This window comes from Cannabis sativa, chromosome 5, assembly GCF_029168945.1.
Source record: "Cannabis sativa cultivar Pink pepper isolate KNU-18-1 chromosome 5, ASM2916894v1, whole genome shotgun sequence".
NCBI lineage: Eukaryota > Viridiplantae > Streptophyta > Magnoliopsida > Rosales > Cannabaceae > Cannabis > Cannabis sativa.
In genome coordinates, this window is record NC_083605.1 from 49,666,766 (window position 1) to 49,681,482 (window position 14,717).

Consider the following 14,717-nt stretch of genomic DNA (forward strand, 5'->3'; position numbering starts at 1 on the left):
ATATTACACATAGTTTTCCTACTTTTTTCATTTCACAAAAGAAAATTTTTCAATTCAAATTACATCAAAACAACACATTTCACTTTCTAAATAACTATTCACCAAAAAACTAATTGACATAAAAATTAATTGAATTAAACTATCAATTTCAGCCAAAATTCAAAAAAAAAAAAAATCTATAAAAAAAATCATACCTAAATGAAGCTCCTCAATAATTCTCAAGTGGTAAAAAGGTCACTAAAATAATTTTGAACCTATAATATTCAAATAAAAACTCATATTTTTTATAAAAATTATCATTTTTTTAAAATTTTATTCACTTTTAAAAAATGGAAAAAAAATTATTAAAATAAAAATCAAAGAACAACTCACTTGGTTTCATCTTTATTTCAAAATTTGAAAATGACACCTAAGGAGAAGACGGGTTGGGTTGCGGGTGGTGGTCGGCAGTGAGAGTGGGAAGAATAAGGAGAGGACAAATTGAACGGGGTTGTGGGCGAGTGGTGGCTGGAGGGATGTTTTGTGCAGTTGGAAGGGGACGACGGTTGTGTGGGTGGTCGTTGAGCATGCGACAACTCGTGGTGGATGAGGGGGGGGGGGAGGAATAAGGTGCATGTTCAATTGCTAGGGTCGACCTGGTTCAAATTTGAATGAGGAAGAAGATGACCTAAAATTTTAATGTTTTTTTTAACTATATATACCTATTTCGGCGAGTCCCTCGTGAGCTGTTGAGATAGGGGACTACAGTACTCTATCACAACGGTTCATAAGAGACCTGCCGAGATAGGTTGTGATTTAATTTTTTTAAGAGAATTCACCAATGTCTGTGGTTTCGTGTGTACGTAACTGTCGAGATTGGTATCAATCTCAACGGTTACAAACAAAACCGTCAACATTAAGGTATCGAGAAAGCCTAATTTTTTAGTAGTGTTTGCTTCTAAATCAATAGTCTCACTCCATTGTAAAGCGATTTCTCTTTCTGTTATAAGCTAAAATGCTATAGAGATTGGGAGAACCACTATTGTTGTAAGCCTCAATAACACCAATAATATTGATTCATAGACTAGGGTTCGTTCACACCTAAACCACGTAAATATTTTTATCTTTTGTCTTTCTTTAAAGCTCTCACTACAAAGAAAAATCACATTTAGTGACAAGCTTTTAGTCACAACAAAAAATTTATGTGACTAAATGTGACTTTTAGTCACAACAAAAATATTACTTAGTGAGTAAACATAATATTTAGATATAAGTTGTTATTAATTTAGTTTTAGCTACAACAAGTATTATGACTAAAAATACATTTAGTTACAACAAATTATAATTTTTCTTACTAATACTTTTAGCCATGTAGTTTTCAGTCACACTATAAGAATGACAATTTATAATTAAACACGATATTTTACTTTTAGTTACAAATTTTATTGTGCCTAAAATAATTTTTACTATTATTTGAGTTGCCCCAAAATCTCGATCAATAAAAACAATATCAAATCTAATATAATATTTCTGTATTATTATTACTCTAACTTACTTGCTACTTAGAAAAAGTCAACACTGTATGAGACAATATTATAATCCATTCTTTCCGTTTCACTAACAATATAAAAATCAAGAGGCTAGACCTTATCTATGTCTTGTAACTGCCTTCTTATATATCTAAACTACATATATAAAGAGACAGTCCAATCAAGAACAAAAGAAAAAATGGGTGAAGATTTTGATGCTGCAAGGTCAAGAATATTAAAATTGGAGGGGAAAAAATAATTTCACATATTAATTAGTTTTTATTCTCTATTTTTTTTTGGACTAGATATGTAATTCAATCAATTAATGACAACGGCCCACCAATTGACATTTATTTTCCCTTTGTGGGCCATCTTTTTGTGGTGCATTATTCAGCACGCTTGTAACATTGTGGCCTATAAGTTGCAAAGAAAGAAAGAAAAAATCAGAACCTTATTTTAGTGTGAAACAAAAAATAAAATTTAAGAGAGAAGAGTCATTGTTATTACTCCTAAACGAACCATATATTACATAATACATATACATCATGAATGTCGTTAATTAAGATCATGTGTAGTTAATTAACTATATCCAAACTTAATTGTAATAGCATGAATGATTAAAAATATATATTTAGTATACATATTATGATTAAGATTATTATAGTGTGATTCTCTTTCACTTTAATTAGTGTGTAGCATACATATATGAATAGGATTATTAGGGCAAAAGGCAACGCTAAAAGTTTATGCAGAGCCGCCATTAGTAAATATATATTTATTTGGAAATGACTACGTGTATATAAAATCCATGGGTAGCTAGGTTTAACCAGTTAGGTCATATTAAAGAACAACGACATGTTATCCTTTGCTGGACAGTAGTATATATAGTACTACCGATGGTGTATATATAGTTTATTATCTCATATGCTAATAATTTTCAGCTTTTTGTTCCATGAAAATAACATGCAAATATGATAAATATAATGATAATGTCTTATTTATATTATTATTACTATACATATTTGTATCTGTATTGAATATATAGTTTTTGCTATTAATTTTCAGCAAAGAATATTTCGATACCTAGTGGATGATCGTAACAAACTTAACAGTGACACATTTGATAGTATTCACATGTAAGGAGATATTTATATGTTCACACTTTAAACTTTAAACCTTTCATTAATGAGGTCCCAATACATACATAGAGATGTATAATTAATATTGTATAATTAACATTATGCTTAAACCTTTTACACCATCAAGTTGTGTTCCTATAACATATTACTTGTTAAAAATATCGCTCAAAATATAACTTTTACTGTAATATAATCCTTTTATTACTTTTAATTTAATTTTATAGTGAAACGGTGAAGGATAATTGATAAATAAATACAAATTAAATAACTTTTTTTTTTTTACGTTAATGAATAATAGAATAAATTTTTTTTTTTTATTATAATTTATATTTTTATTTTTAATTTTTTATTCATTAAAGTAAAAATTGTAAAAAGTATGTAATTTTGATCCATTAATTTATCAACTATTATCAACAGTGTCACTTGTTTTACGATAAAATTAAATATAATATTATAAAAGGATGACCATGATGTAAAAATTATATTTCTAAAATTATTAATAAGTATACATAATTCAAGCAATGAAAATACTAATTATTCTATATTGATATATATCATGTGTAGTATGTGTAATATATTATTAATATATTACATGGTTGACCATAATAATATAATATTATTGTGGGATAATATTCTCCGTGAAATAAATAGTAAAATATTAAATCATATATAAGAACATGTATTATTTCATAATCACCTGGGTTGTAAGATGGAATATCTCATCATATTAGAATCATATCCTTGAACTTTTCATTCCAGGTAAAAGTTTACTACAAAATCAATATTTTTACTATATTGTAAAATCTTTAATTTGTTTCATAAATTTTAATGTTTTTAAGATTCAATTTCCCTCCAAATTAATTCAAGTGTTGGAAGGATAAAATCCCTGTATTTGAAACCCTAACTCAACATGGATGAATTACACCTTCAATCAAAAGAAATTAGAACCTACAAAAATAACAGAAAGAAAATTAATCTATGGATCAACTTCTATCAAAGAGATGTTAGAATGAAAATAAAAAAATAAGTACTGAATATTTATACTCATGTAGCACCCGTGACGGACCCAGAATTTTTACTTTGTGGGGGCTTATTTATCATTAAAAAATATTTATACCTATATTATTATCACTCTTACTAGATTTATTTAATTTTGTAGTAGCTTTTCTACTATTTTAGTTTATAATTATCAAATCAAAAAGTTACATTTAATTTTTTAAAAGGCAATATTTATGTTAGTAGGGCTATAGTCCCCATATCAACAATACTAATTGCCAGCTGTGCAAAAACACACACGCTTGTTAAACCAAATTAAACAGAATTTGTTAACACACTAATTGCCAGCTGTGCAAAAACACCTACAAGACCACCACCAGATGAATCAGCAAACATTTAGAATTGTCAAAATTACTAACAAAATTAAATTACAGTTTCATGTGTATCTTTAATTTTGTTTGTTTTTTTTAATATGACATTATAATCTTCGTTATTACTCATATTAAATAGTACATATTTTATGAATAATTTCCCTAATCAACAGTGTCCGTCTGATTCGTATGTAAAAATATGATATTGTCCCGGTGATGTAATAATTAATTTTTATGATAATATTTTTTTTGACAATTAATTATGATAATTATTATGTATTTTGTACTTTAAAAATAAAATAAAACCTAGATAACAGATAATTAGTGAACATGCAAAACTGATGGAAAAGTTCACATGCATTAATTCTAGGCGTATAATTAAGTTTAGTCACTGTAAAAAAATATTCCATGGATGTCTAAACTAATAATTAGTATATATGTACATAAATTATCATTTATTGAAACATTCTTAATTATAATACTTCCAGTTAAGGAAACTAATAATAAAGCTCGATCGATCTCTTAAAAGTAAATTAATTTTGAGTATATAATTGGAGTACTCCAGTTTTTATTATGAATATAATATCATCAAGAGCCCTGCATTATTATCTGTATACATTGTAGTGGCATTTTTTTGTTCGTTTATTAACTATTAATATTAATCATTAGTGGTTTACATTGTTTTTAATTCTTTCTTTAATTCTTTCTTATAAATAACTAATAAATTCCCAACATCAGCTATGTAGTAGTCTCCAATAATTAATCTCCATTATTTATATGTATGTATAATCAAATTATATATTTTGGATCTCTTTCTTCTTAAAAAATTAACTAAAAATTAAAAATGAAAAACCTCAAATATGTCAAACCCTAGCTAGCTGTATACTTTAATTCCCCATAAAAAACTTCAAAAGCTGCATAAAATTTTATCAACCTAAGTAGCTATTGAGCTTAGAGCTATACTAAAAGCAATACACACACTCCTAATTTTCACCTTACAGAACCCATATATAGCATCTTAGATTGGTCCATACCAAATATCATGTGAAGGACCACTCTACTACATCTATATAAAATATTATTTAAATAATACAACCTTTGTTTTATGAGAAAGAAAACTAAATATATAGAAGTTATATGTGTAGGATTACAAGTTTCAGAAACCCACTTCAGAATTGTACCTTTACTTACTGTCAAGAAAAACCAGCTGAGATATATACGAACTGGTAGTTTTTCATGCATTACCCCCGGTTTTTATGGGTACTCATCAAACCCTAGCCAGCTTCAATATTAATTAGCATTTGACCTAGGAAATAAATCTTATTATCATTTTTACGAAATAAAATTTAAAAATAAATTTATTTATTCAACTTATTTCATATAATATGTTATCGAAACAATGGCTTTGAACCCTTAGCATTTACATATACGTACATATATATGTATACATATAATCTAAATGAAAGTTACGTAAGGGAAAAGGTGGGGGAATTATTTTTTTTATTTATTTATTACTATATTAATTTTTATTTTATTTTTTTTATTGAAAAATAAAGAAGACTAACCTACCAAAGGGGTGCGTAGTGTACCTTTGTAGTTTTGTTTAATTTCTTACAAATATAAATAAATAAATAAAATATTATGTAAAGAAAGTACAAACAGAGAAATTAATAAAGCCAGAGAGAAGGGGATGACTTCAGCACTGTGTAGGGCATACGGGGTAAGAGAAAAGAAGAGAATTATGGTAAGCGGCGGAGAAAGCTTTGTTAAAGGACCACCTCCTTTAAACAGAAATTTTTTAATAAATGCATATATATACATATTTCTAATAAAAAAATCATATATATTTTGTAAAAATATTGCGAATTACTTAATTTGATGGTTTGTGAAACCATTCTCAATTTGAAATGCGTGAGGGAGTAATTTAAATAAACTATCACCCATTTCATGTTCACATGATGGCCACTTATAATACTAATAAAAACATGTGTGCATAATTTTACTTTTTAAAAAATCACTTTTAGTTCGATTGTTGCATGGAAATTTTTGATCGTTTATAAATTTTTATAGGATGTTATAAAAGCATGAGAATCTTAAATTTATGATGTGACTTTAAATTAGGGACCTAATTAATATTAGAATATTTAAGCTACAAATCAAATTTTCCAAATTGTACCCTAGCTTTAAACTAAATATGTTTCATTTTTCATGGTCCAAGAAAACTAGGGGCCAAATTTATTAATTAGTATATTGATTGATCAATGTCTCTACGTTTTTCTAATTTTTTTTGGACACACTCGCGTGTACTCTTATAATCATATGAAGAAAAGGAAAAAAAAATAATAACAAAATTTGCCTTTCTTTGAGAGTTGCAAATTAATGAGTACTTTTTTACTTGGGTTATTTAACTGTGTAACCTTCAACTATATTTTTCATGCAAGAATGCCCAAAATTAAAGAACTTATTCGTAAAAATAATTGTACACTATTTTTTTCTTTCTGGGTAATTCAAAGAAATATACCTTTACACTATTGATTTTCACATTATTATTAACTTTTAAAGTTGGATTAAAGTAATTATTAGAATATTTCTATTAGCCACTGGTGCCTAGCACCTTCTCGACATGTCACGTTGCAATTAGCTAGCGATACTCCCTAAAAACTATTATATTAAATTATATGGGATTCGATACTTAGTTGGACCAATAGCGATATTGACACATAGGAGGGTGCTAGGCACCACTGGTGCCCTTTAGCATTTATGAGTATTGTTACGTATTTTATGGTTCTTAATATACCATATTAGCACGTTAAGAGTACTTACTAATTTTATATTATTTATTAAATTAAAATATGAAAAACTCAATATTAATTTATACTAATATAATAATGTGCTACTGATAAAATAAGGTGAGGTTAATATATTTGTACATATTGAACAATTCTCTTCTCTTTAATACATAATATTCTATCATACTGTGCTTGATCACTTGTGTCATGTTATGGTTGGCGCGTGTAGTTGGCATATTTTTTTATTTTATTTATCTTTTTTTATAAACATAGTTGGCATATTTTTGAGTCTCATAAATAAAAAGCAAAGATGCGGTCCCATATTTGCAATATGAACAAATACGTAATATATATATAAAAACAATATATAAAATATATGGGTGGGATACTTTAATACACCCATTAATGAGGATTAGATAGGAAAACATTGGACCACCTCATCTCAAACACCCAAACAGTCCCTTATTATGGGAACAATTTTCACAAAGCCCAAGCAGCAAGGGCAGCATCTATTCTTTAACTCAAGTCACTTACCCTTCCTTCTCCAGTTTTTAACTTTAATAATTTAATTTGTACATAAAAAAAAAGGTGGACCACAACTACACGCCCCAATCAGAACTTCTCTCACTAAAAACCCCTTCTGAAAAAGCCGGGAAACAACTCCAACTTAGGAATTTTCTTCTTGGGTTTTGTTCCCAATCTCCATTTATGTTTTTTAGTAGTAACTTTTCTTATCCCCTCTCCGCCCTCCAATAAAATAAAATAAAACATTATTAATAAATAAAAAGAAAATTGGATTTTGGGTTTTTGAGTAAAAATCATTAGGAGTACTAACAAACAGAAAAACAGGGATCAGCTGGCGGCTTGTAGTATGTGTACTAGGCTGAAGGACGATTTTGGTTCATGATGATTACCATCTGGTTGTAGTTTTTTCTCAGTTGGACTCTATTTCACGAAAAAGTCAAGTACTTTTTTGGTGGAGTTTTTTTTCATTTCTTCTTTTTTTTTTTATTTATACTGTTTTTTAATTCATTAATAAATAATGAATATAATAGTATTATCAGTAATTAAATAGTGACTTTTGTCGTTTTTTCTACCTTAATTACTTGTTTAATAGCACCATAATAATAATTTTATATTGTTGAGGCATGAAATAATTGAGGTGGGGTAGAGGTTATCAGAATTTTCCTTGTAGGAAGTCTATTTTGGATGTATTTAATCTTGGAGCATTGACCCACTTGAGCTAGGGAGAGAGAGAGAGAGAGAGAAAGTACTTAGTCAGGCAAAGGCATATATGGAAACTAAGAAACGATGTGAAGAAGAAGAATATGGTATCATCATCATCTTCATGGTCTACACCTGATCCCTTGTAATATATATCTATATATAAATATATTTATATATATGTGATCTTTCTTTCTTTCCTAGGTTTGGGCTTTCATGGCATCCTATATCGTTGGCTTATTAGGAGAAGAACTCAGAAAAAAAGAGACCACACTTATTTTTCCCTTTCTCTCTCCTTCATCTCTCCAATCCACCACATACATATTTTCCACTATCCCATATATATAAATATATATGCATATAAACTCTAATTATCTCTTCTGTTAATCATAAACAGCTTTTGTATGGCTCTGATCTCTTAGACCCCCCTTCTTTTTTTAATTTCTTTTGGTTAATGTGTTATTAATCCGACGAAAAGGGCGAACCCCTTTTCTGCAGGGTCAAGTTAATTTTGATGAAAACATATATATTTATATGTATGTATATTAACTTGCTTGATATGTTTACACATGTAAATATTCTACAATCGATTTGATGATAAAATTGAATTTTAATATCTTGGTATTTTTTCTTCTTAATTTGTGATCAGTGAACAATCTTGTACAGTAGTACTTACTATATAGTACTATGAAGAGAAGAAGTATAGAAGCGGAAGCAACTTAAGTAGTTGAGAAGAATTGTGGAATATTCATACATAAGATGGTCTCATCAGCTGGGTTTTGCTACTCAGATGTTTCACCAAATAACAATAATATTCCGAGTAGTACTACAGCTCCAAACCATATTCAACCTCAGTTCACCAACAACCACCAGATCCAAGAGTTTCATCACCACTCCAACCCTGCAGAGATCTTCAATTTGACAACAGGCATGGAGATGATTGGCTTTTCCAAGACTAGTAATAACCAAAGTACGGATCATCGATCATATAGAAAATTAGCTTACTAATAATAATACTATTACTAATACTTATATTACAACTTATTATATTTAATAATCCTTATTCCTTTTCAAAGGTTTCAGTACTATTTCCAAGGCAGCAGCCGGTCCATCATCTTCCAAGACCATGGATGAGTCCACCAATACCAACCATCATGATCAAAATCAAGATCATGATCATCATCACCATCAATTCTATGATCATTTCACGACTGGGATTTCAGAAACAAGTTGCGAGAATCTAATGGTTGGACCAGATCATGATCATCAGCAGCAGCCTTGGCAAGAGAATAGGTTCCTGGTTGATGATTCTTCTTTGAGATGTGTTTTTCCTTGTGAAGGAAATGAGAGGCCAAGCCAAGGCTTATCACTCTCCTTAAGCTCAGCCAATCCTTCTAGTATTGGACTACAAAGTTTTGAATTGAGACAAACGAACCATCATCATCAACAACATCAAGATCATCATGATGATGATCATATGAGGTTCCTTAGTACTTCATCTCGAGATGGGTATTTTGGGAAAGTGGCAAATATGCAAACCACCCAACAAATGAATATGAATCACAATCAAGATGGGTTTTTGGGTGGTAATAAAGCTGTCAATTTTCATCATCAAGTACAGTTTCAACTGAAAAACTCAAAGTACTTGAACCCTACTCGAGAGCTTCTGAACGAGTTTTGTAGCCTTGGAACTAAGCAAACAGATTTGATAACGAAGCAAAAATCTCAAAAGCTGAGTAAACAGACATCATGGGACGATCAGACTGCTGATAATAATGGCGCCAGTTCTTCCAAAAATAAATCCCTTTACTCCCTTGAATTCATGGAATTGCAAAAGAGAAAAACCAAGCTGCTTTCAATGTTGGAAGAGGTAACACAAAAATTAAAAAGATAGTACCTTTATATATATATATGGCCATTAAAATAAAAAAGTTAATTTATTAGAGTAGTTTAATTTCCCGTCTCCTTTAACTATACTTACAATTAATTCCTATATATAATACGAATTATGCAAATCATGAAAAAGTATATAGTGTTAATTGATCATCATGAAATAATATCAAAAAAAGTACATCCTGATTTAATTCTTGAGCTAATTAAGCGACTTGGGGGCCTTTCATTAATGACCGCAACGTCTGTGATGTCTGCGTTCATATATTTTTTTTCTTCTTGTTTATTTTACTCAATTTTCATAAAATTAAAAATTAATATGTTTTAGACCATGTGTGTATAGGTTGAGAGAAGATACAAGCACTATTGCGACCAAATGAAGGCAGTCGTGTCATCTTTTGAGGCTGTGGCTGGGGCTGGAGCGGCAACCGTGTACTCCGCCCTAGCTTCGAAAGCCATGTCAAGGCACTTCAGGTGCCTCAAAGATGGAATAGTGAATCAGATTCAGGCCACAAGGAAGGCAATGGGGGAAAAGGATGCTACTGGGGGCGCACCGGGCACTACCAGAGGTGAGACACCAAGGCTTAGGCTTCTTGACCAAACCTTAAGACAACAAAGGGCTTTTCAGCAGATGACTATGATGGAGAGCCATCCATGGCGCCCTCAACGAGGTCTTCCTGAACGTTCCGTCTCTGTCCTCCGAGCGTGGCTCTTCGAACATTTTTTACACCCGTAAGTGAAAAAAATATTACGTACAGTAAGTGTAGAGATATATTTAATTTTGTTTGGTAATAAGATTTTACCACTTTTTCCTTTTCTTAGATTCCCATCGAAAAAATTGTAGTTTCATTATAAAAGTTATAAAAATTGAAGTGTTACATATGCAAATTAATGAAAGAAGAGAAATGTTTTTTCCAAATTCGAAGGAAAACAACATATGAAGCTTATGTGGTGTAGTCTCAATCATATTTTTTGGCTTTGCAAAAACAATGCAAGACTTTGGTGGTTTCTATCCACCATTATTTAGATTCCCTCCGTTTTTCATTTTTGTCATGTTTATATATACATTTATATTATATCATCAATTATTTGGTTTCTTTCGTTGATTTTTTTTCTCCTTCTCTCTTTCATACCGTTATTCTCTTGTGGGTCTCATAATATTCTGAAACAAAAGTACCAATATATACACCAAACATAAATTTCTCATTTTAATCTTTTATTTAATTTTCACCCACCAAAGAATATATCAAATAAATTTCTCATATGATATAAATCTTTGTAGGTACCCAAGTGATGTTGATAAAGTTATCTTAGCTCGCCAAACAGGCCTTTCAAGAAGCCAGGCACGTCTACTTAAACCCATATTATTATATGAATATTATGTACATGTATATATACCTATCAACAACCAACGAATATATAGTATATCAATGCATATCAAATATCTTGATCTTATGATATTATTATATATTAATTTCATGTAATTGATGTTACGTTTATATTATTGTTATTAATTAATATTTTTATACATTTGAATTACTGCAGGTATCAAATTGGTTCATTAACGCAAGAGTGAGACTGTGGAAGCCAATGGTGGAAGAAATGTACTTAGAAGAGACAAAGGAGAGAGAATTAGCCAATATGGGAGCCTCATCATCATCACCTGATCATGATCAATTGGATAATATTCTGGGCGACCCGATACGACTATCGGGTCGGAGTAACCCACCCGACACAGAACAGAAACCAACCCACGACCAACTTCTCCGCATTGACTCGGAATGTCTCTCTTCTATAGTCATAAATCCAGAAAAATCTCCACACCACGGGCACAACAACATGATCCATCAAATACGACACCAAAACTTTGGTGGTGGTAGTCGTTTTGGGGAAGTAGTGTCGTTCGGGTCATCATCCTCACAGCAGGAGCTTGACTTTTCTTCGTATAACAATAATAATAATAATCAACAACAACAAAGGAATGGTGGTGGGTCAGTTTTATACTCTAATCATGATCATCAGAACCCTAGTAATGTGGCCGGATTCAATAATGGAGGAGGAGTGTCTTTAACATTAGGGCTACAGCAACATGCAGGAGGAGGAGGAGGAGGTGGTCATGGTGGTGGAGTTAGCTTAGCCTTTTCTCATCCGGGTTCGCAAAGCTCTGTATTTTACTCTTCAAGAGATCATAACATTGATGATGATCAGTGCCAACAAGGGGTTGTTCAGTACTCGCTCTTAGACGGAGAAGGTCAGAATTTGCCTTACAGGAATTTGATGGGGGCACAGTTGCTCCACGATTTGGCATGATTATTATTACTATCTCTCATGACATATAATATATGCTGGTGATGATTTATTTAGATATTTAAAATCATCTTCTTCATCTTTTTTTTTTATTAGGTACATCATCTTTCTATATAAAATATAGTCAAAATATACTTTCATATAATTATATATATATCTAGATACTTACGTACATACAAGGTATACTGGGGGTTCAATTACTAGACATATGAACATGATAATATATGTATATGATCATGTTCAATTTTCTTTTGGCTAGCTAGCTAGTAATTTTGGTACAATATTTATCTATTTATCTGTTTTTATATATTACGATCTTAATTTTTTAAATTAAATAATTACTATATGGTATACTAATTAAAGTTGGTGCAGCAATATATATATATAAATTAATGCTAGCTAGGGTACAACAATTCACAATAAAATCATTATTAGCATTATAATAGATAGGCTTTGATTATTTTCCACACACACATGTTTCGATTAATTAGAGCCAATTTGTGCGATGGAATCATTTGTGGTGGTTCTTGTTCTTGTATATAAAGGATGGAAAAAGGTTTTCGCGGGTGATATATACACATCATCATTAATTAATCAATAATAACAAATATATTATTAATTATTGCCCCCTCTCAATGAAGAAAATTCAAATTGATATAACAGCAGCATAAATATAATTTAAGAAAATTGTTTTTCCTTTAGTTTTGATGAAGATTAGGACAAGTCTAACGAAGCTACAAAACATGGGTTTGCTTTGTTTGGTGGTACTTGTGGTCCCTAATTAATTTCACACGACATTTCAATATCGATCCATATGCCATTAGGAATCAACAAGAGAGAGGCAGCCTCTTTTTTGTTTTGCCCTCACTTGATCGAGGTGGTTCATTATTATATGCTTCTGCTTTTGCATATCAAAAAGCTCACTTTATAAGCTTCTTTTTTGTCATGTATGCTAAAAGCATTTAGGCTTCTAGGGATCCTTTTTTTCTTAACAATTAACTTCCATTATCCTATTGTTCTTTCAACCTTTATGATATACTAGGTAATAACAACATAATGCACCTATTAATTTGTTTAATTAGGCTTACATTGTATATTGCTATATATTACATAATTCTTAATTCAAATTATAATAACTAAAAATGTTAAATCTAATTGAACTAAACATAAAAAAAAAAAAAAAAAAAAAAGTCAATTCAATTGAACTTTAGGCTGATAAAATAATAAATAAATAAATAAAACATTGTTAATAGGCATCTACACGTTCCATATGGCAAGTTGGCAAGTTGTAATGGTGTTTGGTATAAGAGTTTCTAACTTGGTGTGTTTTAGTTGAGAGGGGATGACACCCAACTAAGAGTTTGAGATTTATTACCCCCAAAATAAATTTAAAACTCCATTAAAGTTATACCAAATGTAAGTTTAGAGTTATATTCTTATTCTCTAGAACTCAAACTTTATTAGAGTTATTCCCACATTGTTAATGCGTGGAAATAAATTATCATATATGAGACGAATGAGCTACTCCTCTCATTGCTAATTGGTTTTGAGATGGAACCACATTCACCTTATCCCAAATTCTAACATGGTATCAGAGCCACTTGTGATTCGTTGTGCTGAACTAAAAAGATAAATCTGCTCTCTCCCCTTTGACCTCCATTTGGGACCTTTCGGCCAATGTGTGATAGTTTCAGTGTTAGGGTCTTTGACCTGATTTAAAATCCACAAAGTTCTCGACGTGTACACCCAATTTTTTTTTGATATTTGGCTTAATGGGATTCTTTCAAATGTCGCGTTCAGTCTCGTGATCTCTTAAATGTCGTTCATTATACCCACACTTTTCAGGTCGAAACGTGAGGAGGGTGTATTAGAGTTTGTCCCACATTGCTAATGTGTGGGAATAAATTATCATACATAAGATGAATGGGCCACTCCTCTCATTGCCAATTAGTTTTGAGATGGAACCACAATCACCTTATCCCATATTCTAACAAACCCTCATATCAAACAACCTATAAGTAGCAACAATGTTCCATAATATTTATTTAATTGAAATATGTGAGTCTCAATAATAAAATTACACCAATAACAGTATGTCGCCTCTTGTGGTTCTTCAAAATTTAAGTTATCCTTTAGCATTTTCTCAAAACAAAATATCTATATCATTATTTTATTTTGAAAAATTAGAAAGTGTATTGCAAAAAATACCAATTTATAACCTACCAGTACAAATAAAGGCATGGAAAACAAAACTCTATACAATCTTTGCCAATCATTATCAACAAAGATTCTCAAACAATTTAATATCCTATTTACCTGTATGTTTTGGCCATACCATTAAAACATAATTTTATACACTTTAAATTACCTTCGTAATAAGAGTATGTAATCTAGGTAGTCATCTTTCGAGTCCACAAAACTTCATTCCTTTCATGCCACAAGTGATACACCAGAGTCGACAATGCAACAGCGAAGAGTTTCCTTCTTAATTTG

At 30.5% G+C, this 14,717-nt stretch overlaps 1 protein-coding gene across 6 annotated transcripts; it reads left to right on the top strand.

The window, feature by feature from the left end:
- The first annotated feature begins 7,418 nt into the window (after positions 1-7,418).
- LOC115716934 (homeobox protein BEL1 homolog) lies at positions 7,419-12,533 on the top strand. Of its 6 annotated transcripts, none has more exons than XM_061115732.1 (7): positions 7,970-8,154; positions 8,232-8,563; positions 8,677-8,997; positions 9,104-9,897; positions 10,261-10,649; positions 11,200-11,260; positions 11,463-12,533. In XM_061115732.1, the coding sequence occupies exons 3-7, from the start codon at positions 8,787-8,789 to the stop codon at positions 12,225-12,227; spliced, it is 2,220 nt and encodes a 739-aa protein (XP_060971715.1). In that variant the 5' UTR covers positions 7,970-8,154; positions 8,232-8,563; positions 8,677-8,786; the 3' UTR covers positions 12,228-12,533. The 6 variants fall into 6 exon arrangements, with proteins under 6 accessions (XP_030501716.1, XP_060971715.1, XP_030501717.1 ...); XM_030645857.2 differs by having other exon boundaries at positions 8,232-8,429; XM_030645858.2 differs by having other exon boundaries at positions 7,970-8,134; positions 8,232-8,429.
- Positions 12,534-14,717: the final 2,184 nt, after the last annotated feature.

What these genes read in the sequence shown, in the direction of transcription:
- LOC115716934 (XM_030645856.2), top strand. Translation starts at nt 8,787, where the DNA reads ATGGTCTCATCAGCTGGGTTTTGCTACTCAGATGTTTCACCAAATAAC. An exon ending in TTCGAACATTTTTTACACCC is followed by an intron (nt 10,650 to 11,199) that starts GTAAGTGAAAAA and finishes AAATCTTTGTAG; the next exon opens with GTACCCAAGTGATGTTGATA. An exon ending in CAGGCCTTTCAAGAAGCCAG is followed by an intron (nt 11,261 to 11,462) that starts GCACGTCTACTT and finishes GAATTACTGCAG; the next exon opens with GTATCAAATTGGTTCATTAA.